Genomic DNA, 22,351 nt, shown 5'->3' with positions numbered 1-22,351 from the left:
ATGCTTTGCTGTCACCATTCCAGACACAGGTGAATCGCTAAATCAGTAAGTTAGATAGGGTACAGGACCCCTAAAATACCTTAACCTTAATGTTCGTTGGAAGAATGCTGATAGTACGTCATCTGCTCAATAGATTGCGCACTTGAGTTGTGCTGTAGATCTCTGTGTCAAATGAGTATCATTTGTAAGGTATGTCATTGGTGGCGGCATCATGTTGAGCGATGTATTAGCATCTGGTCGTACCAAGCTTGACACGAACCACAACCGCTGTTTCCGACCACAATAAACGCTCAAGGATTGATATAAGAATCGCAGACCCCAGAAGCGAGAAAATCTTCATCAAGATCGCTGCGAGCTTGCCCGACCGACAACAGCCCGGCGTTCAGGATGTACTGGTCATCGCTTGCCGCAGAACTGCGCGCCATGATCCTCGATGCGCTTATACAGGAAGGAAACGTAGCCCACTGTGCCTGCGTTTCTCAAGAGTGGAAGACAGCAATCGGAAAACACAACTTCCGCTCAATCAGGCTCACAGCTTCGGACGTCCCGGTACTGGAGACATTAACAGCCCAAAACTTCGGCCTGATCCAGTACATATGGTACTGCGTTGAGCTTGAAGAATACGACTGTTCCGCATGCGATAAAGACGAGACGGAAGAGACCACGGAGGCAAATTGGGTCACGTTGAAAGATAGCATCAGATCACTGTTCTGCGCACTCAGCGCACGCCCAATGAAGGGAAAACTCACACTGGATATCAGCGTACATTCTCCGTCTGATAACCAGCATTTCTTCAAGTATATATGTTTTGAGCACGCAGATGTACACAGATCTAAGGGCGTGGCGCAACAAACGTCCTTGCAACATACCCCGCTTCACGATTCGATCCACAACGCAGCGTTGCCTCCAGATTTCACGGTCATCGACCGACTATTTCCAGACATCGATTTTTCAGACGCCGAAGACGGCGATGCAGCATTTTGGGCTACGGTTCCACAGGTTCACAGTGTGACTGGTCTGCTTCTGCGACGGCAGACACGTCGCCGATGGGACCCGCAAGCCCTCATCCAACTTACCGCACGTCTTCCGAACTTACAAGAAGCTTGGTACGAGCCTTGGAGAGAGTGGAGCCGAATGTTTCAGAGAAGCACGGACAACCGTAAGTGCAGCCCGAACTCAATGACGGCCTTGCCGCTGATCCGTCTCACCACTGCAACAGGAACGGAGCGATTCTTCAAGTCTCTGATATCGCACAATATGAAGAGGTTAACGATATTCGAAGATCTTCGAGAGACATATATCGCTGCCAACTTTAGTGGCCTGCACCCCCCCTCCGACGCGGAACCTATCCGGACAGTGAGTATAAAAGTGACACAGACACTGGCCGAAGCGAGTCTCAAACTTGAACACCTCTCGGCCGCTTTCGTTACGGACGCAGCACGATTCTGGGAAGCGCGTCAACCACAGTGGATCTGGGGTCAGCTTTTGACTCTCTCTCTTACGTCTCGTATGCTAGTGCCCACTGCGTCACCAGAGAAGATCAACAGCATGCTTCAGGCAGCAGCAGAGGCCGCCATGAACATGCCAAAACTTGTATGCATGGAGCTTTGGAACGGAGGTCAAGACCACGCGTCCGTGTTTAGATACCGCATTGCACTCTCCAGGGTTGGCAAACCAGCTAGCATTGTATGGCGAAGCACCCGGGATCTGAATGTGGATGCCAAAGTGGTCAGTATGTGGTCGGCGGTAGCAAAGTCCAGATCAGCTGGGTCGTTTGAAGTCTTTAAAGAGCTGCTAGGGCCTGAGTACATGATCCAATCACACGGTGATGCCGTGGACGTGCTGGAGCTGCAGAATCAGGTGGCTTGTCCGGTGTCGATACAGCAGATTCGGAAGGAGCATTGATCATTGAAGGATCCTAGGAACAATGCAGTCTACGAAATGCTTTATGGGAGCCAATGTACGTTTGCCCTGATGGTTTGAAGGAAGAAGTGTTGACCAGAATTGATAGCAATACATCAATATGCGTACGTGCACTATGTGTGAGGATGACCGCGTACAAAACGAATGAGACACACCGATAATGCAGAAGCTGAAGCGGAGGGAAGAGGGAAGAGACAAGGTTGATTTGAGGCGCACAATACAGCTCTCAACACCATTAATTCTATCATACACTCTTTCGAAAAGAGCTGTAAAACTCCTACGTCAACACTGCAGGTCATGAAATATGACAATGAGTGGAAGCAAGTAAAATCTCAGAAAATTTTGAAAGAAAAAGAAAACGTATTTTTGGTTCAAGACTGAACAACGCAATGCATTCCTCCGGACTTCAACCTTCATTACGAGGCAAGAACGTGCTGCAGAGTCATAGAGACGTGGAAGGCACGAGTGGTGACAGTGCAACGGAATACATCATAGAGGAGGAAATCCATCCACCATTGCATGAGGCACTTCTGCATCGGGGTATAGTGCGTTTCTCGAAAAAAAGAAAAGCCCGATAGTATGAGCTGATAGAGACATGGTAAGGGAATAGACTGCCGCCCACAATACACACTATCATAGTATAGCCTTGGAGCGACGCAAGCCCAGCTTTGCCAACCCAAGTATTAACCATGGTCCCTTCATTCTAGCCACAGCCTTTAACTCAGCGTAGTCTTCGTAACAGGACTTAGTTTTCCAATGATCATCTCCAAGGGCGGCGGCTAACCCAGGATATGCCCACTGGTATAGAGTGAGAGCTTCCTTGATACGATGCTGTCTGGTAAGGACATGAGCCAGGAAGTCTACGTTATAAAGCGTGTCGGGGTGACCTCGACCAAGTAGCTTTTCGGATCCTTCTAGCGCTCGACGAATCGCCACCTCGGCCTCTTCGAATTTTCTCTGGCTTACCAGCGCCAACCCAAGCTGCGTGACGCTCAAGAGTGTATAATGGTGCTCCTTCCCAAGTAGTCTTTCTTTTCCTTCTAATGCCTGACGTTCCATTGCCTCCGCCCGCCTGTATTTTCCCCGCTTCCACAGCAATGATGCAAGCTGACTTAGGCTTTGAAGCGTTTCAACGTGTTCCTGCCCAAGTATCTTTTCTTTTCTTTCCAGCGATTGACGAAGATATTTCTCTGCCTGCTTGCACTTTCCCAGGTTTTCCAGCACCGACCCAAGCTGGGTAAGGCTGCGAAGCGTATCGATATGGTCTGGGCCAAGTAACTTCATTCTTCCTTCCAGTGCTCGACGCTCCAATCTCGCTGCCTCCTTGAGTTTTCCCTGCCTCGTCAGTACCGACCCAAGTTGGCTAACGCTAGTGAGCGTGTTAAGATCTGATGGGCCAAAAACCTTCTCTCTACCCTCCAATGTTTGAGAGAGGATCGCCACTGCGTCATCGTATTTTCCTTCTAGCTCTAGTGCCCCCTCCAAGATTACACGCGCATTGGAGCGTATCAGGATGCTCGTGCCCAAACATGTCTCTCACCATCGACCATGCCTCTTGTAACGCCATCACTGCTGCAGTATATTTCCCATTGACCCGTTGACATAGCCCTATATATCCCAGAAGCGAAGCACCATTTGTGCCTGTTTTAGCACCCTCCAGCCCTATTACATGGATGGCGTGCGGGAGGTACGTTGTCCACATCCCCTGCTCGCTGGAATGCAAGAGCTCCAAGACTCGGAGAACTGCTATGCCCACCCAAGCTTCTCGCTGACTGTGTGCCTCCAGCCACCAGCCCAATGAGATATGCACTAGCCGATGCATGTCAAAATACCTCTCTTCATCAGATCCCGTGACAGTTTGCTGGCGCTCAGTAAGAAATGCATATCCCTTCAACGTTCCGAGCGCTTTCGTATGTTGCACTTTGGACCCCCCTGGCGGTAATAGCGTTTGAGGAATACCAGTGCGGTCGATGCAGGCTATGAATGAAAGGTAATCTGCTGCGAGTGGGTCTTGTTTCTGGATGTGCTCGAAGGAGATTTGCCAAGTCTTTGCAACCGTAATATCAGTGCGTTGGTATCGACTTGGATCTTCGAAACGCTCGCTGAAGAGCTCAGCTTCCGTGCTAGTATGCTGCATTAAAGATACGTATTTGGAGACTGATATGTCGTTCTGGTTCATGAAAGCGGCTGCCTGTACAATGGCAAGTGGAAGGAATGTGAGTGACTGCAACAAGTTTTTGACAGCGGCCCGATTATCTAGGAGCGACTTGTTTATTGTTCGGTTCATGAGCAGCTGTCGGGCCTCAGCTTCACCCATGTCGTCTAGCGAAAGTACGCAAGTCTGTGATAGTTCTGCGGCCGCTTCCCTACTACGGGTTGTAAAAAGGATCGCTCCTTTGTTGCCACGTGGGATGTAGTCGATCAGTGGGATTGATCTGGGGTCTTCAGTATCGAATTCCAGCAATATCCGTGGGTCGTCGGCGTTGTCAACGATCATCAGCCAATCGTTAGAAGTCTTTGAGCTTAGCGCTTCCCTCACGAGCTTTTTGAGGTTTGCGTTTTCATCACTTATTCCTGGTATCTGTAGGCGGACTGCGATCTCTCGAAAGGCAAGCCCGACACTTTCTTGACTCATGGCAGGTACCCAAAATATTTCACGTTTGGCATTCGTCGCTAATGCGCGGTAGGCGAACTCGAGCGCCAGCGCTGATTTCCCACAGCCGCCCAGTCCATAGATTGCCATGCGTTGGTGTGTGTCGCGTGAGAGGATGATTTCTTCGATCGCCTGAAGCTGACTCTCTCGGCCCACAAAGAGCTCATTTCGGGTGAACGGAAGCGATGAGGACACTGTAGGATATGAGCTGCATAAATATTCTGGTTAAAACAGAGAGAGACGTACCAGGCATTTCCTGTGGATGTTTCTGTGTCCTTCTATACCGGCGCTTCTGTATCTCATCCTGCAACCGCTGAGTTGCATATTCTTCCCCCTCACCGTAGTTGAGGGGCAAGAAAACGCCAAAAATTCCTAGAAGGCAGTAAATTTTATCTTCCTTCCATTTCGTGGTACGTTTCGCTACCCAATTCATTCGCTCGGCAACGCTGAAATCAACGAGTTTCTGGCCACGCAATGCACTAATAGGAATTCCGGTAATATCATGTATCTCATGTTCAAGCGAAGCCTTGCTGCCTAACAGCTTACCATCGACCGAAAAGAACTTGATGGTGGTAGGCGCAAGCAGTTCTTGAAGCGTCCATCCTCGCATAGGTCTTAGCAATACTGGACACTACATATGTTTTCCACTTACCTCGGGTAAACCATCTGCTCTGCCTGAACGCTGATTCCCACGATGCGTGCGAGGCCTGAGCATCGCAGATTTGCTGGGGAACTAAGACGTCTGATAGGTATACATAACACTTGTCTGCGTGCTGATACCAGCGGAACATAGAGTTGATTGCTGTGCTTAGTTCGACGCTGTTGGACTTGTCGATGCAGCAGGTGTCGATCCAGAAGTACTTAAGGTTATCTGCTGTGGCTTGCTCGCCGCAAAAGCGAATTTTTTTGTAGCCGTCTTTGTTCGCGCCTGAACCCGCCAGTAGTTCACTGTATGTGACTTCCTGGCCTTCTATCCAGGTGTGCGAGAGTATAGCGTACGGAGGAGCGAGGTCATCGTCAAAAGAGGCTAGCTCGAAGCTGTCGTCGCCTGAGATGCACTTGAGGAGGCGTATCATATCGCCGCATGATCTTGAAAGATATCAGTAAGACCGGCTGGAAATGCTGAGTTAGAAAGAAAGAGGCGCGGAGTAGTGGAAGACGTCTGATTTCCGCGTACACGAAGCGCTTCGAGCAGGCTGCTGTATGGCTGGGGGCCTTTTCAGCCTGAGCAGGGGTGAGGAGAACTCCAGCACCGCCTTCCCAGCATCAGTCTCATCGAATGACAGCATCTTCCACCAAGTGCTGCATAGCACTGCGTTTCTGCACGTGCAAAGCTCGCTGAATAAGTATCTTGGGTGAAGTGTGACAAGATGAGGAGCACGGTGGACGGTGGACTGGTCTGATGTGGCGAAGCGCCTAAATAGGCTAGCGTATGGGGTTGCGCCCTCTCGAATGCATGGGACTGAACAAAGGACGAAGATCAACCTGGACTTTTATAACTTAAGAGTTCGTTCGAATGACAAGTTTTCAATCCTCACACTTAATTCTCGTTATCCAAATATCGAGTTTTCTACCTATGTCTCGCTCTACTCAAGTGGCACACAGATATACAGCCAGCCAGAGTGTCTTGGATATCCAGTTTCACAACTCCCAAGAAAAGGGAAACGAATAAGAAGGAAATTGACGGATAGAACTTGGGGTTCCTCTACTACGTTGTGCCGCGGCGCGCGAAAGCGCGCCAGGAAGCAACAATCGGTCGACAAGAGAAATCGCAAGAGCTATCTTGTTATAAGTGTACTACACACTCTAAAGAATCTGTGTGCGTCCGAATGAAAAGCGGTGCACATCAATCAGATCGAGGATCTTCAAGGAGGAAAAAAGACGTGATCAAATTCAAAGCTGAAAAGCGTAGCGCAACAAAAGAGAAGTATTCCAGGTATTTATTCCAGCTTCCCGATCCCAGTCCAGTCCAGTCCCCGAACGATTCGCTGGCTACAAGTACTGAAAATAACAATTGCGCAGCCACCTCGTCTCCCGTGGCCTTCCCTCGTTCTCCTTCACCAATCCATCTTATTGCGTGTCGGCCTGTCGTCCCATCCCATCTCTAACAGCAGTCCTCGGCACACTCGCAGCACTCAGCACAGCACTCGCACCCCTCCTCGCACACGAAGCAGCAGCACAGCGCCGCCAGACACGCGCCCAAACATCCACGGTCCTTCTTCTCCTTCGGCTGTTGGTACTGCTGCTGCTGCATGGGCGGGCCCTGCTGGTACTGGCCCTGCTGCTGACCGTAGTACATTTGCTGTCCTGGGGGTGGGCCGCCGTATTGTTGGTTGTAGCCGCCTTGGGGTGGGCCATAGCTATTGCTTTGCGTCAGTATTCATGTCTCGTGAATTGCGAGTTGCGCAAGCAGTGGGGAACTAGTGATGAACGCGTACCTCTGCTGCGGGTACTGAGGACCCTGGTTGTTGTAATACCCTTGTGCCGACATTTTGATGGCTTTGTGTTATGCGCGCGTTTCGCAGGCGATGTCTCTCTCAGGAGCGCTCGAGGTCCGCGGTCGTAGGAGCTTCCACTTCTTTATCCCGATTGTCTTTACGTCAAGGGAGCAGCCCAAAGTCGGCCCGGCGTAGTGTCCGATTGGCGCTTGCAGTACTCACGAATACAATCGTACTTTCGGTGCTTGATGCAGGTGATGGCAGAGTCTTTGAGCGATTGTGATGGGATAATGGTTTAGGAGGGTGTGGGAAAGCGAAACATCTGAGGGCAAAAGGGACGGTAAGAGGTCAGCTGGGGTCCCAACTGACTTTAAACGCGCCGCAGCCATCATTGGAGCGGGGATCCAGTCACTGGGGCATGTGCACATGCAGGCGCGCGCCACTCGCAGCCTGCACGGCCACATCATTGGCGCAGACAAGCATTCCGAGGTCCGCTTATCCGTGTATGACGAAGCTTGCCTCTCATCACACCCATGCAGTGCGCGTTTCGAACCGACGCGACGACTGCGCCACAACTCCAGTACGCATCTCCGTGCTGGAGGTCGTTGTTGGCAGCTGCTCGAGGGCAATCCGATGCAGAATCCGGCCCGAAGCATCACAGCCCGACGTGATGATGAACGCGCACGCCACAAAAACAAGGATGTGCAAAGGCTAAGCTCACCGCCGAGACTTTGAGAAAGCTTCGCCCCTGGTTCCACGTCCGTCGCATCCCTTGGTGTCACCACGCTCGGACTTCTCAAACAGCACATGCATGTTCCCGGTGCAAATCCCGTGCGACACTTTTGACACCTCGTACTTCATGCATTAAAATGTTCTACCTCCCCACCATCCTGTAATCCCTCCGCTTGCCATGCTGCTTTCCAACGCACCCTTCAGACAATAATTATGTATAGTGAATACACCGCCATGCAGTAAACGACAGAAAACAGAAGCGACGCAGCAGCATACCATGCACGTTAGACTAACGAATATGGACACAAGATGCCAACGCTATATACAACGCTTACATGACACCAGGATATATAGAACATGCTTACTACCCCGGACAATGCAAGTACAGAAACTTAGAATCCAAATGGATTTTCGGGAGCTACCATTTTGTCAGCCACATTTCACGACATGCAAAAGAGGGAACATACTGGCGTTGGCGAGGTTGGCCCGCCCGGTTGGCTGCGGCACTAGCTTCTTCGCTGGCTGCGTCCCGAATCGCACAGGCGGTGGAGGTCCTGTTCTCTGAGGGACAAGGGGTGCTGCCGAGGGCATGGGCGGCATGGGCGGGAGAGGAGGTGCGTTTTGACCAAAGGGCTGACCGAAGCCTGTCGGTTGCGGTTGGATGGCAGGTGGCAAGAATCGGTTCACCCCCGTCGCCTGCGGATTGAGTGGAGAGGGAGAGAATGAGTTGAAGCCCGTGGGCTGTGCTTGGACCGGCATCTGTTGACCCTGGAAGTTCTGCTGGAACCCTGGTTGGAAGCCAGTCTGGAAGTTCTGCTGCATGCCAGGCTGGAAACCTGTGGGCTGCGGCTGCATGAAGCCTGTTTGTTGCGGCTGCTGTGGCGCCGGCGACATCGAGTTGTATCCTGTGGGCTGTGGCATCATACCGTTCATACCGTTCATCCCATTCATGCCGTTCTGCTGGAATTGACCAAATTGAGACTGCGGCTGGAAGCCTGTGGCCTGCTGTTGCATACGCTGCATGTTCAGGTCCTGCAAGCTTTGTCCGGGAGGAGAAACTTGGGTGTGCATGCTCGGGTTGAAGCCTGTCAATTGAGGCTGCAGGGCAGCCGGCGGCGGGTACGCTTGCTGAGGGTTCTGGGGGGCAGACGAAGCTCGCTGGGGCGGAGGGGCAATGAGCCCACCTTGGCTCTGTTGTTGGGGTGCTTGAGGTCGGATTCGTGGAGGAGCAAGCTGTGGAGGAGGCATGGCCTTGACAGCAGCGACTTGATCGAACAATGACTGATTGAACCCTTGAGGTTGCGCTGGCTGTGCCGGTTGTGCTGGAGCTTGAGCAGCAGCTGGTGTTTGGGCAGGCGGCGGCGCTGGGATATCTGCTTTTAGGGCAGGCATGTCTAGAAGAGAAAGCTCACCCATAGACCCTGTGAGAGCTGGTGGCGCCGGGGCAGGTGCAGGTGCAGGAGCCGCAGCTGGAGCTGGGGTCGGAGCTGCCGCCGCCGGAGTAGAGGCTGAAGGCTGTCTTGAAGGCTTGATATCCCATGCGTTGTCATCAAAGCCATCGGCTTTCTTTTCTGGGATAGGAGCGGACGTGAGGGGTGTCGGCGTTCCCTCTGCAGGCGCAGGCTTCTTGACCGTATCGTCCGTCTTTTGTTCGAATGCCTTGGGGTCGACGACATCGTTAGTCTGCACGGGAGGAGCAGGTCGACCTTTTCGAGTGTTGTTCCTCAGAGTGCCACCAGGACCAGAGAAGAGGCCTCCGTCTTCGCCATTCTCTGCGAAACTGACACTACGCTTCTCGCCATCACCGGAGCGGTTGTACTTCTTGTCCAAGAACTTCATGACTCGCAGAATATCTCCTTCCTTCACACCCAAGGTTCGAAGAAGTTTCTCGCTTATGTCGGGCATGTTCTCTTCACCCATTTGGTCGCGGGTGAAGGCTTGTGCATACCGTTCGCAAATCTGGGGGTTGACTCCGCATTGCAGGAAGAAGTCGAACCAATCATAGGAAGGCTTCTGTTCCACAGTAATACCGGACGACGATGAGCGTTGCGCAGGGTTTTCTTTCGCACGTTGGGTGCTTCTTCTCTTGATGTCTGACAGAGGCTTGTCGTCGTCTAGAGAAATACCCGTTGCTCGCTCCACGTACTCCAAGTCTTCGACGGACATTTTCGGCACCGGAACAGCGATCTTTACTCCGTTGACTTTGTGAAGGTGGATCTTGCCGTCCTTGATAGTTAGGAACTCGGCTTCGACCTTGAAGGATCCTGATCGATCGGTCCATGTTCGTAGTTTCGCGGAATCTAAACTTGTCAGACACGAAGTTGCAGATTGGAGCAAGCCATCCAAGCTCGAATGCCATTGGAATAGAATGCGGAGATTAGGCACTGACTTGGTTTGGGAGCAGACTTTGAGTCCTTCGCGGTACTATCGCGCTTACTTCTCTGTGACGTACGAGGATGGTCAACTTTTGTTCGCAGAAGACTAGAATGACGCGCGGGTAATTGCAGGCCAGGTCCTACCTGATCATTCCTGACTTCGCTATCCCGTTTCCTGCCTTTCGCAACTTGACGTGTAAGCTCTTCCTCCTCTAGTCTGTTCTGATCTATGATAGACCGCCCTGCGTTGGTGCCGGAGCGAGCGAGCGTGGCGGCGGGCGGCGACATGGGTACGGATTCTGTGATTTCGACGTAGTTAGCTGGCACTACACCTTCTTTGCCGTTCTTCAGCCTTCGCACTTTCCACCATTCGTCGCTAGCCGAATCATCCAGGACCAAGATCTCGTCGCCAAGGCCTACGGTGACCTCGTCTTCGCCCTGGGCCATGAAATCGAACAACATGACTCCCTTTTTCTGCACGTTCGAATTCCGAGATCCTGCCGCCAGTACTTCACGAAGACCTGCGCCCTTTGCAGCACCGGAGAGCTCGCCTAACGCAGAGCAGATCTCGGAAGCTGTGTCTTTTGCGCCGCAGTGGAAATCTACGTCTTTGCTTGGCTGTTTGAGTGTCATGAACACATGCTTCCCTTCCTGCGAATAGTACTCCAGCTTGTCCGCTGTCCATTCCTGCTGCGGTCCGTCACGAGACTTCTCGGGCGCAATCATAACCATGCCTTTGGCGATATTTATCCCTAGCGTAATGGGCATCTTTTTGTTCTTGCCCGGCTGTGTTAAGTATTCGTAGATGTTATACAGATGGTACCCAGAGCCAGATAGAGGTGTATTCGGCTGATTGTGGTCATTGCGAGGATCGTACTGATCGAAAGTAACGCTACGAGGAGGTGGAGATCGAAACGAGTCGGTATCGGGAGAACGCTGGGAAGTATACTGCGCATATTGGGTGTGTGTCGGCGGAGGCGACAGCTGACCTGACGGTGGTCTTTGCGGTAGACGCGGGGCTGGCGCTTCCTCGTCGGACTCTTCGGGCGTGAATTGGACGCGTCGTTGCGCCTTGGGAGGCGGGGCGTAATCGTCGGCCGGAGGAGCTGACTGTTGTGATTTCTTCTGGATGATACCAGCGAGCGCAGCGGCGGGGCTTGGATGGACTGGGCTGTCTGGTGTCGGCGGCCCCTGTCCGTCATCCGAATCCGGTGCAGCGGGGATGGCAGGAGGCCGAAGTGGAAGGGATGGAGATGTGAGCGGTTCAGCGGCAGCAACGTCCTCCTTCAAATCGATGTAGTTTGCTGGCGCAAAGCCATAGTCGCCGGCCAATCCTACCAATGTCCAATCCGGATCTGAGACATCGTATACGTCGAGGACGGCGTCTTCCTTGAAGGAGAGCTCTTCGTCGGTCTGGCGGACATAGTCGTAGAGTGCTTTGGCTTTGGATAATGGAGCAGCCTAAATCGCAGGCACCAGGTCAGTAGCTGTCACCTTCAATATGCACTCTGTCCGAATAGTGTGCTAGGGAGCTTCTCCAGAAACCACGAGACGGGCCGCGGTAAGGAGCCTGGTGCAGCTTACCTCCTCAATGTAGTTGTTGGGTATCAGACCCTCGGGCTCCTCCTCATCCTCATCTGTGCCCTTCTTCTTAGCCTTCCACCAGTCGTCGTCGCTGGACCTCTCCAGCACCATCAACAGATCGCCCTCGGCCAGGGCGATCTCGTTCTCACTCTGGGGCACATAGTCGTAGATGGCCCGGTAGATGCCCAGGAAGACCATGGCGGCGGTGTGTTGTGTGCGGCTCTCGGGGGCACGGTGGTGCTACAAAGGACGCGGAAACGTGCTGCGCTGCATAAGCTGGGCGGAGGCACGGGGGTGGGTGCAGTGCGCTGTCGAGGGGCTGGCAGCGGGCGCGAGCGCTCTTGGGAGGCCCACCAGCACTGGCAGCGTGCGATCGTCGGGGAATAGGACGGAGGAGGTGTTTGCGGGGAAGTGCACAGCGAGAACGTGCTCGGATGGCCGTTGCAATGGCTCGCAAGGTGAGACAGATGCTGTTCACACTTCGGAGCTGGGGCGCAAGCACGAGCCACTTTCGAATCGGGCAAGCCCCATAGTGAACGACGTCAATGCTGCATCGTCCCTGGAAGTTCTGGTTTACTAGTCGCTATCTTCTCTAATTCTCAACAGAAACTTGGGTCCGACATCTCCTACAGCTGCACAGTCTTCGTTGACGCCAGAGGTAACATACGTACACAATCGCCAGATGACGCGTCGAACATTGGGCTTCGTCCTTGGCAGCTGCCTACGTATTCTCCCCTTTGCTTCGCAAGCGTGCCAGCCACAAACGCATCAGTCGTACTTGATACTAGACCGAGTGGGCTTTGGTACAATCAGCGAAACATCGTAAACATATGGTCTATCGCGACGACTGCAGCCGAAAACTAGCTTCAGTTGTTGCCGTATCAGGATGTGGGAGGCTGAAGTCTTTAGCGAAGCCAACCGTAGGAGGTACTTGAGTACTTTGGTTCAGAGTACCCTGGATGGATCAGCTCGCTGTGGGCTAGCTGTTCCTCTAGAAGCGCCGTAGAAGCATCACGGAACGAAATCATCAGAAATTGACTACGCTGAGTAATGCTCACATTGATTCATGGTCACTTGTCCTGGGATGCATGAATTCGGTTCAGCGCTGAACATCTTCCAAAACGGCTCCAGAGTGACAGTAGCACGTAGCAAGCGTTGTCTGCGTGGGTCTAGATCTCCCACAAACTCTGAGATAGCGAACAGCTACCGGCCAAGATGAAATTGTGCATCCTACCCCCACTTACGCCCACAATTGAACATTGATCTATAATCCTCATGTCATCTGAGCCATGGTCGCAGCGCGACGTCCATAGAATAATGCTTTGGTAAGCTAACCAGATGCACCTGCCTCGGCTAATTTGACGTGCTTGGATGCCGACACCGCACCTACTATCAGATAAGTTCCGCTTCCTTGCGCAACCATGACCCCTCACTTCCCTCTCCAATATGCCAAAGTCGCCTTCGACGCAAGAGTCCGGGACGCTGGTGACGGATGTGCAAGATGTGGTCACGGATGAGCAAGACGAGCTGGAAGAAGAAGGAGTCATTGACAGAGAAGCTCGTGAGCGGAGGATTCGTTTAAAGGTCGACTTTCGATTATGCAGCATAGCTGGCATCTTGTGTAGCTTGAACCTTCTGGACAGCGGCGTTATCTCAAGCGCTTCAGTAACGTCTATGCTTTCGGATCTGGGTCTCGACCAAGGGAATCGCTATTCGGTGTCTATTTTCATCTTTACTATCGCATCTATCGCATTCCAGCTCCCGTCGACCATCGCAGTGCGAACGTTCGGGCCCAGGATCTGGTTCAGTTTTATCACGTTCTGTTTCGGGATCATCACGCTATGCACAGCATTTGTGCAAACGTGGAGACAAATGATCGCTCTGCGAATCTTGCTCGGCATGGCCATGAGTGGAATCTATCCTGGTTTGACATACCTAATCTCGACTTGGTACACGCGAAAAGAGCAGCAACTGCGTTTTGCGCTTATGCAGAGTGGAGAAGTCACGGTACTGGCAACCGGAGGCATTGTCAACTTCGGACTCAACAAGCTCAACGGTTCGTCTGGTATTAAAGGGTGGCAATGGATGTTCATCGTCCAAGGAGCAATCACAGCTTTCATTGGCATACTCACATATTGGTGGATGGTCGATTTCCCAGAAAATGCAAACAAAAGTTTCATGTTTTTGACTGAGGAAGAGTCAGAGATTGCCGCTAATCGCATCGAAAAAGACAGAGGAGACGTGGAACCTGACAAGTTCTCCTGGTCCAAGGTGCTGGTCCACGCGAAAGACCCCAAAATCTACGGATTCTGCGTGCTGTACTTCCTGCAGAATCTGGTTTCGACGAGCCTGTCTTATTTCTTGCCTATCATTCTGCAAGGAGGCATGGGATTCAGTAGCGACAAAGCGATTCTGCTATCTGCACCACCATATTACTACTCGGTTATCCCAGCTATACTCTCTTCCCTGATCGGCGACAAGTATCAGCTCCGTGGGCCCATCATCACCTTCAACTCCATTTGCCTCATCGTAGGCTTCTGCATGCTCGGCTTCAGCGATCAAGTTACTGTGCGATACATCGGGACGTATCTTGCCACGGGTGCGTACGTCGCCAATTGGGCTGGCATGGCTACGTATCAAGCGAACAACATCGTGGGACAATGGAAGCGCGTATTCACTGCTGCCGCTGTTACAGCATTCAATGGCGCAGGTGGTATTGCAGGAAGCTTCATCGTGAGGCAACCGGAAGCACCGAGGTATATGACTGCAATTTGGGTCTCGATTGGGTGAGTAAATGATCAAGGATCTGGTCAAACGGTTGCTGATTTCGCTAGGTCACACATCATGATTATCGGATGCATTGCTGCTTTCTCTGTGTTTTTCTACATGGCAAACCAGCGGCAGAAAGCAGGTAAACAGATCCTAGAGGCGACACAAGGCTTCAGATACACCTACTAAGCAAGCGTTTTTCCGAGAACGGAGATTGCCTTATAGCAATACCATTGTTTCGACCCCTCTTACGTTCGCAACACGCCAATGATCGATACCATATACTGTCTAATCTCGCAACGCATCTTAGCTCCCAGCAACAGTCGCCATCACTAAGCAAACTTCTCCCCCACCAACCCCTCACTAACTTCCCACAGCCTGTCCGCCTCCTCCTTATCCACCGCATAACCAGGCACTTTCGCGCTCACCTGGCAGTCCTCCAGGAAGACCCCCTCAGCCTCTCCATCCAACCCCGGATCCACCGCCGCGACCACACTCGTCGCCGCCCCCTCCTCCACGCTCTTGAATCCCGCCAACCCTGCCTGCTTCCTCCCTTCCATCGCCTTACCCAACCACTCCGGATCCGTGCTCCTTTGCAACTCTGTCATAATCTCTCCTGGATGTAGCGCGAAAGCCTTCACTCCTTTCTCTCCCAGCTTCTTGTTTAACCCCACGGCGAACAAGATGTTCGCTGTTTTGCTGGCGCCGTAGGCTCCAAAAGGAATGTACGTCGTAGAGTCTTCGACTAGCAGACGTGCCGCTTTCAGCATTGTCGTGTTAGGTTTTTCGTTGTCCGGAATGTCTTTGTGGGGTGTTTCCCATTTCAGATCGGAGAAGCGGATGGGCGATACGAAAGCGCCCATGCTGCTCACGTTGACGATGCGCTTGTTCTTTCCGGCGAGGATCTTCGGCATGATGAGGTTGGTGAGGAGGAAGTGGCCGATGTGGTTCGTGCCGAAGTGCATCTCGATGCCGTCAACGGTCAGGGTGCGATCTTGGATGTTCATCACGCCCGCGTTGTTGATCACGATGTCGATAGCGGGCACATCTTTCCACTTCAACACCTCGGCAGCGGCCTCGCGGATGGATGCCTGGGAGCTGAGGTCCACTACCAATGGCTTGAACGTCACGGAAGGGTAAGTGGCGCGAAGGGAGGTAAGGCTTTCATCGAGCTTGGCCTGCGAGCGGCCGGTGATGATGATCGTGGAAGGGGACTGTGGGGCTAAGGCTGAGGCGGTTCCGTAGCCCAGTCCAGTACGGTTGACGCCGGTGATGAGGATGGTGCGGTTTTTGATGGCGTCGGGGAAGGTGGCGGCAACGGTTGGGGCGGTGATGTTAAAGCCCCATTCTGAGTTTGTAGTGGGCATCTTGACTTGGACTGCGGGCGTGATGTTGGAATGGTTGTATGTTGTTCGCGAAATTTATACAAAGCGAGCTGATATGTTCCGCCACAGGTTCCATCGTACTCATTTTATACCCACTGATCGCCTTCGATTCTGCGACGGACGAAATCGCTCATGTATAGCTGAGGCGTACGAGGTACGCCTTGGGGAGTTTTAGTTGCGAGCCGACCAATCAGCGTGCGTGAACTCCGAGCGGGCCTCTCAACGGCTAGCGTTCGCGAGACGTCCCTCCGCTCAAAACCACCAAGCAAAATATCGGACACCATCCACTGTGTATGGTGAGCAGTAAGTATTATCGGCGGATCATGTTCGTCCTGGAGCATAGGCAGCCTGTAGTGGAGAATGATATGCGCATACTGTTCACGAGCGTGACTGCGAAGAATCGCAGTGACACAGTTCGACTGAGCTGTGGTTCTGGATGTCAGTCGAAGTGTGCACCTGTCAATCTGTGGTGCTTTGTTTGCCTTAGTGCAACAGGATGAGCATTCATGTGCAATACGTACTCTTTCGGGTTCGTTCAAGCTTTCGTTGTTGCACATCAGTCAGTTCCCCTCTGACTTCGCTTCCAGTCGTCCAGCTTCACCATGGCCTCGACATCCGCCGACGAGTGCGCCCTTCCCATGCTGTCACGGCTCATCTAAGACCGATTATTGCTGTAGTACGAATAGTGAACACGGTAGCAGAATCGAAATGCAGGATGTTGATCAGAGCGTCATCACGTCGAATCTTCCTCAAGTGCCGCCTAGCAGGCGGCAGCTCAATGAAGCCATCACGCTTGCAATGACTCCTGGTACCTTTACCGAATGACCGTGTGAGATTATCAATCGCAGGAGAACCTGCGCCCAATGCCCGCTCTGCAGCTGCGAGTTGCAAGGCCTTAGCGCTCGCAAGTACGGAGGGGGTTTCCCTACTGATGGTGTAGATAATCTGCGTCAAACGGGTCAACCAGCCACATTCAAGACTAATCACTGGCGCGATGGCTGCAACCAGTGCCTTGTCAAGAAGCGGGATGCCAGGGGAGGAAAGGGGTGCAGGTAAAGTTAGAGAAATGTGGGCCATGAAGGCGGGCGGCCAAGTTGTGGAAATCGCCGTGGAGAGAGAAAGGGAGAGGGGGGCGGAAGCGCTGGGTTTTTATAGAGCTTGCTGTGTGCGCTAGTGGGCGCTCACGTGAGGGCACGGACGGCGTGCGCTGTCGGCTGGTGCCTGGGTGAAGGTGAAGGTGAGTGGAAGGCTCCACAAAGTTTTTCGAATCCTTCACTGTGGTGCAAGGAAATCGCGCTGCCCTGTTAGAGATCCCCTCTGTAGCGGACGACAATTACAGTCAAATACAAGGGAACGAGCAGGTCGTTTCTGCCTACCTAGGTACGGCGTTGAGGCCATGGTCAGGGATGACTGAATCCGGATCGAGGACACAGTCGGACTGGTCTATGTAAGGTAGCTAAATCTTCGAGCGTCACGTACTTCATCCTATCTTCGCAGCAAGAGAAGACGTCGCTGATCCGTTTTTGTGGAAGAGCGAGTGTAGTTCATGCGCGAGGATAGAGTCTGCGGCTGTAAATAGCGCATCGAACGCGAGCTTGAGCTGTCACCGCCCGCGGGCCGTAACGTATCAGATACGGCGCCCGTGCGGGTATGCGTATATCTGAGCTCAAAAAGACCGCCCTCCCTGTGCCCCCTCAGTGACGAACCGCTCAACACCTCGCGTCGACCCAAGTATCTCGACTCAACCAACATGGCACCACCCTCCGGACACACGCGCTCAAAGGGGGCCGACTCAGACTACTACCCACCTCAAGGAAGGCCGAATGGCAAGATTGGCATAGGCCGTCCGAATAAGTAAGTTCTCAGAGTTTCCAATTAACCCAATACATCCTTTTGTCGAGTATTTGCATTGATGAGCCCAATTCAGGCATAAAGTCTCGAAAGCGAGGCATCGTAACCTCGCCACGCCGAGCGCGGAGATCTGTCGCAAATATCTCCAGGAACTGTGTCCAGGCGGATGCAAGTACAAACACCCACCTGTGTGCCGGAAGTTCCTTCAAGGCTACTGCAAGAGCGGCTGCAAGTACGCGCATCCTACAAATCTCGCTTTCTTTGAGCGTGAGCTATGCTTGCTCGAGATCGAGAGGGAGGAGTCAAAACCTAGATGCAACAATCCCCCAGCAACGGATCAGGCTGGTCAGGAGCAGGAAATCCCTACCCCGGCACAAAAGACGCAGAGCGCGCAACAGGATGCCACGAGGCCAATCTGCCGTCACGGAGCGCAATGCAGACATCAACGCTGCAGGTTCTCCCATCCTGAGCGGGACTGGGAGTTTTGGACCAGCGATGATGTGAGTCAAGAGTCAAAGCCTACACAAGATGATTCCAAGGCAACGAAAAAGGGTAATCACGAGGAGCACGTCGCCCCTGTCGCCGGAAAAGGTACTCAGGAGGACAACGCCGTCCCTACCGCAGAACAGAGTGCTGAGAAGCCGGCGTGCCGTAGGGGAGACGAATGCAGACAATTGCGCTGCAGATTCTCTCACCCTCGGGGCTGGTAGTGCTGACTCAGGGTTTGCGTAAGTTCACACATCCTCGCAGGATATTGCAAGAGTACCTGACATGAAATTAGTGGATGTACGACAGAAGTGCGAGTGAATTTGCGGAGTGGGACTGTGGCTATACGGTGGGAATTCTCGGACGACAGACTGCTTCACCTTATAACAACGTACGAGGCAGAACGTGCTAGCTAGTGCTGCATGCGTAAATTAGAACCTTGACTCTGGTGTACTACAATACACCTCACACAGAGCAGAATTTGGGGTATGCAGTTGTTTTTTACTACCTCAATTTCATCATGACATTACGACTGGAAAAGAGCACCGACGTGATTACTGGCAGAGCTGATGCATACATACGAAGAACAACATAAGATAAGGTCAGAACCTTTGTGAGCATGTCATTACTAGAAAGCCCATACACTTGTGACTTCTGAAGACAGTCTATGACAGTATCTCAAGTGATCCATATGTTGTGCTAAAACCATATCCACACCATGCAAAAAGTAATCCAAGTCAGAATGTGAAAGAGAACCACGCACGAGCTAAGCGACTCCGAGACTGGAAATCCAGTCTCGATCCCTTACCAACCTCGACCTGGGTGGCTGAACTTGCACTTGACGTTGAGACAGCCAATTCCGCGGCGGCAGATCCGCTTTTCGAGCTGCGGGCGCTCGACGTTCACCTCGTCTTTGCGCGCAAGGTCTCCATCATCGTTGGCGCCCTGTATCCGAAGGGTTGAAATAGCTTCCTCCAGCTGCTTGTGCATTTGAGCCATCTCGAGCTGATGCTGCTGCTCCCGAGCTTGATAATGGTGCTCCAGTGCTTGATACTGGCGCTCGCGTCCGGCAAGTTGGCATCGGACGTCAAAGGAGTCATTTCGATATATTGACTCCCGGTATTCGGATTCTCCAAATTGCTCGTCCAATTCTTTCCATTCGTCCTCCAGCTGCTCTATCTCGTCGTCCCTGTTTTGCAACCTGTTCTTGAGCAGACGATTGTCCTTGAGGAGGCTGTCGATGGTACGACCGTGGGTACTTGCGGACTTGAGCAGCATCAGCTCATCCTGCATTCGACGCCACTGTTGAAACGGCACCTCGACAGTCTTGTAATCGTCGGCCTTTTCCACAGGACCGACCTGAGCGGGGGTGGACTTTGTAACACGGCCAGCGAGAACTCTACTGGTGGGTACTACAGCCTTGCTCTTCGAGGTGGACGGGTGTTTCTTGTTCCTGAAACTTACAGAACGTGGGGAGGTGGGAGTAGCAGGTAACTTTGTGGTCAAATATACATGTTAGCAAAATGCTGGCCATCGCCGACATATTCTTGAGACTTACCTGCGTGCTCGCGGAAAGATTGTGGCGACTGGTCACGCCCTGGTCAAGCACCCTGCCGGCAGTGACAGCGGCGTTGGTAGCGGAGACGGATACGCCGGTGCTGTCAGAAGCGATGGTGCTGCTGGAAGAGATGGCATTCGCTGTGGGCGAAACGAGGTGGCGGGGACGATCTGACGCGGTGTGCATTGAAAGATCAAAGATGCCCGAGGGGCCGCCATTGGGATTTTGCGCAGCAGGTGGCATCGTGGATAGCGTTTGATGCCTTGTTGGCGCAAGTTGATATGCAAACGGTGGTGGACGCGGTTCGACACAGCCCTGGAGTGATGCAATGGTCGAAGAAAACACTGAAAACACCAACACCAACACCAAAAATCAATGTGTGGACGGAGATCGCAACTTGGATATTCCCGAAGACGGCGATATGCCGGCGGAGCGGGATTCTGGTTGGGCTGGGCGGAGGTGAAGGTCGAACAAGTTTGGGTTGATTTCAGAACGGGCAGCCACGGAGCTATGTCAATCCAACGACCAACTTGGACCGATTAGAAACAGTATGCTGGAATGGCTCGACGATTTGTACCTCCACGGATCTGGTAGTATGCACTGTAGCATAGCATCCATTGCAGCCCCTCAATGGTCAGGTGCGGTTGTGCTCGTAGCTCGAGCCTCATCCTTCTAACGATGTCCGGCAGATGAAACCCTTGCAATGTTACTTTTCAGGGTCTATTAATGTAACTGAATTTGCCGCGGTTTGAAGCCTGGATTACTTCCAAAACCACATCTCTGGACTGTGCAGACTCAATATCTGTGGCACAAGTAGAAATATGCTGAGCAACCTCAGACTTGGGTGGCCTTAGCACAACGAGCAGCATCTAATTGCTGCGCCTCAAGTCCCCCCTGAGCCTTAGTGGTTGGTGTCAAGGTAATTCGGATCCACAGAAAGAGTCAGCGTTCTAAAACATGTACCAGACCAACGGCAAGGCCTTTTGGCATGTAAGGCGAGTATCGAGCATAGCTCGGCGGATTGAATGCAAGCTAAGGAAATGAATCGCGCATATTAATGTGTGGACGTGGGGTCTACCATAGGCCTGACATGAAACGATGTTGTAAGTCCTATCGAGCTGTACTGACCTAAAATGCTGGTAGTACTTCCTGGATGCCGACTGATCGCTACCATCCACTGCGAAGCTACCATTGCTATCCCATCACATTTTCGCTTGAAGCGCGGGAAACAAAATTTCATCAACAAGCCTCGCAGCCTCACGCGCCGCTCCAAAACTGTGGATATATCCACCCCCCTGCGAAGCCTTTGTGGATATAAGCACTGTCAAATGGATGTGGTGAACATGCACAACTTACCGTATGTATGAACCACCTTCTTTCTTATGGGGTCTCTCTCAACACGGATTCCGCCCCTCCTGCCTGGCCGGAAGCCGACGTTGTAGCCGATGATCTCATGATCTACAGGATTGGGCTAGAAGACATTGGGAAGATTGTGATTCAACCTTCTGAGGATCTAGTGTTGTTTTAACTTCGCGTCATGCTTGTACATTTTGTGTGTCGTGGCTTACATCCTCAGTGGTTGCGGCGTCAGGTTTTGTACTACTGTAATAATGTCAGTAATCGCAGAACATTGAAAACATGGTAGATGGCTTTCCATACCTCGAATCTCGGTGACGAACGCCTCCCAGGACAACTGTCCCGTCGCCCCGAGGAATAGCATACGTGTAAGTTCTTCCATTGTCGCGCATGAAATATCTATCATAATCACTCCGTACTACGATGGTCTGGCCTCGAATCAGCTCAACAGCCTCGTCTCGGATATCCGTCAGGAATTTGGAGCCAAAGCCAGAAGCATTGACTAGTACATCATGACCGATGGCATCCACATCTTCGAGAGCGTCTAAATGCATGCGCTTGAAGACGACACCCTGGCTTTCGAGCTGTGATTTGAACCATAATAAGAACACATTAGGGTTCATTACGAGAGTCTTGTCTGCTAATTTCAGCATGTCCCAGGATGACTCGAAGGTTTCAGGAAGTGGAAACTTACACGTGATTCCGCATTTTGCACCCAACGGCAACTCCTCTTTACCTAGCCAGCGGAACTGCACCACCATCAGCAAGCCTTCCTCTAACCTTCCTCGACACCCGACTCACCTCCGTCACATGATCTTTCCACCAAACATCTCTATCTCCTTTCTCCTCGTCAAACACATCATTGATACTCATCTTCTTAACTCCAGATCCCGGACAAGTATCACTCAGTCTCCACAGCTCTACAAAAGCGTCGAGCTGCATCTGCATTTCCCTCCGATTGTTGCAGCCGCCAAAAATGAAGGATGCGCCTGCCCACGGACTCGCCCAGTCAGTGGACGGTGGATCGCCGGGCATGTCTCGCGCGACGATGGTGACGGCGTGGCGGCGCGAGAGCACGGAGGCGATGGACATGCCAACAACGCTTGGGAAAGGTTAGTATCGACCCATTTTTTGACAGATGAATGTACCCTGCGCCTAAGATGGTGATGCGAGCCATTGCGGAATCGTATAGGGTTTCAAGTCAATGCGCGGTGCGGAACCAGGGAAAGATAGTATATGTA

At 52.4% G+C, this 22,351-nt stretch overlaps 8 protein-coding genes across 8 annotated transcripts; 2 read left to right on the top strand and 6 right to left on the bottom strand.

The window, feature by feature from the left end:
* Window positions 1-387: 387 nt before the first annotated feature.
* Window positions 388-1,905, top strand: N0V89_011788 (uncharacterized protein; the record flags this gene model as incomplete). The annotated part of the gene is made up of 1 exon (XM_056220515.1): window positions 388-1,905. One exon carries the CDS (start codon window positions 388-390, stop codon window positions 1,903-1,905), a length of 1,518 nt encoding a protein of 505 aa, XP_056065818.1.
* Window positions 1,906-3,669: 1,764 nt separating this feature from the next.
* On the bottom strand, window positions 3,670-5,652 carry N0V89_011787 (uncharacterized protein; the record flags this gene model as incomplete). Its single annotated transcript, XM_056220514.1, has 4 exons — window positions 3,670-3,703; window positions 3,756-4,770; window positions 4,823-5,164; window positions 5,229-5,652. The coding sequence occupies 4 exons, from the start codon at window positions 5,650-5,652 to the stop codon at window positions 3,670-3,672; spliced, it is 1,815 nt and encodes a 604-aa protein (XP_056065817.1).
* A 994-nt stretch (window positions 5,653-6,646) lies between these two features.
* N0V89_011786 (uncharacterized protein) lies at window positions 6,647-7,067 on the bottom strand (the record flags this gene model as incomplete). The annotated part of the gene is made up of 3 exons (XM_056220513.1): window positions 6,647-6,678; window positions 6,788-6,936; window positions 7,015-7,067. The coding sequence occupies 3 exons, from the start codon at window positions 7,065-7,067 to the stop codon at window positions 6,647-6,649; spliced, it is 234 nt and encodes a 77-aa protein (XP_056065816.1).
* A 1,071-nt stretch (window positions 7,068-8,138) lies between these two features.
* SLA1 (cytoskeletal protein binding protein) lies at window positions 8,139-11,903 on the bottom strand (the record flags this gene model as incomplete). Its single annotated transcript, XM_056220512.1, has 4 exons — window positions 8,139-8,164; window positions 8,214-10,046; window positions 10,136-11,582; window positions 11,706-11,903. 4 exons carry the CDS (start codon window positions 11,901-11,903, stop codon window positions 8,139-8,141), a joined length of 3,504 nt encoding a protein of 1,167 aa, XP_056065815.1.
* A 1,248-nt stretch (window positions 11,904-13,151) lies between these two features.
* Window positions 13,152-14,663, top strand: N0V89_011784 (uncharacterized protein; the record flags this gene model as incomplete). The annotated part of the gene is made up of 2 exons (XM_056220511.1): window positions 13,152-14,491; window positions 14,540-14,663. 2 exons carry the CDS (start codon window positions 13,152-13,154, stop codon window positions 14,661-14,663), a joined length of 1,464 nt encoding a protein of 487 aa, XP_056065814.1.
* A 143-nt stretch (window positions 14,664-14,806) lies between these two features.
* Window positions 14,807-15,841, bottom strand: N0V89_011783 (uncharacterized protein; the record flags this gene model as incomplete). Its single annotated transcript, XM_056220510.1, has 1 exon — window positions 14,807-15,841. The coding sequence occupies one exon, from the start codon at window positions 15,839-15,841 to the stop codon at window positions 14,807-14,809; it is 1,035 nt and encodes a 344-aa protein (XP_056065813.1).
* Window positions 15,842-19,000: 3,159 nt separating this feature from the next.
* N0V89_011782 (uncharacterized protein) lies at window positions 19,001-20,363 on the bottom strand (the record flags this gene model as incomplete). The annotated part of the gene is made up of 2 exons (XM_056220509.1): window positions 19,001-19,649; window positions 20,356-20,363. 2 exons carry the CDS (start codon window positions 20,361-20,363, stop codon window positions 19,001-19,003), a joined length of 657 nt encoding a protein of 218 aa, XP_056065812.1.
* A 926-nt stretch (window positions 20,364-21,289) lies between these two features.
* On the bottom strand, window positions 21,290-22,202 carry N0V89_011781 (uncharacterized protein; the record flags this gene model as incomplete). Its single annotated transcript, XM_056220508.1, has 4 exons — window positions 21,290-21,356; window positions 21,414-21,747; window positions 21,805-21,859; window positions 21,912-22,202. The coding sequence occupies 4 exons, from the start codon at window positions 22,200-22,202 to the stop codon at window positions 21,290-21,292; spliced, it is 747 nt and encodes a 248-aa protein (XP_056065811.1).
* Between the last annotated feature and the right edge of the window lie 149 nt (window positions 22,203-22,351).

This window comes from Didymosphaeria variabile (assembly GCF_027946475.1).
Source record: "Didymosphaeria variabile strain IMI 356815 chromosome Unknown scaffold_9, whole genome shotgun sequence".
Classification (NCBI taxonomy): domain Eukaryota; kingdom Fungi; phylum Ascomycota; class Dothideomycetes; order Pleosporales; family Didymosphaeriaceae; genus Didymosphaeria; species Didymosphaeria variabile.
Note: the sequence above shows the minus strand (reverse complement) of the source record. Positions and strands in the feature narration are given on the sequence as shown.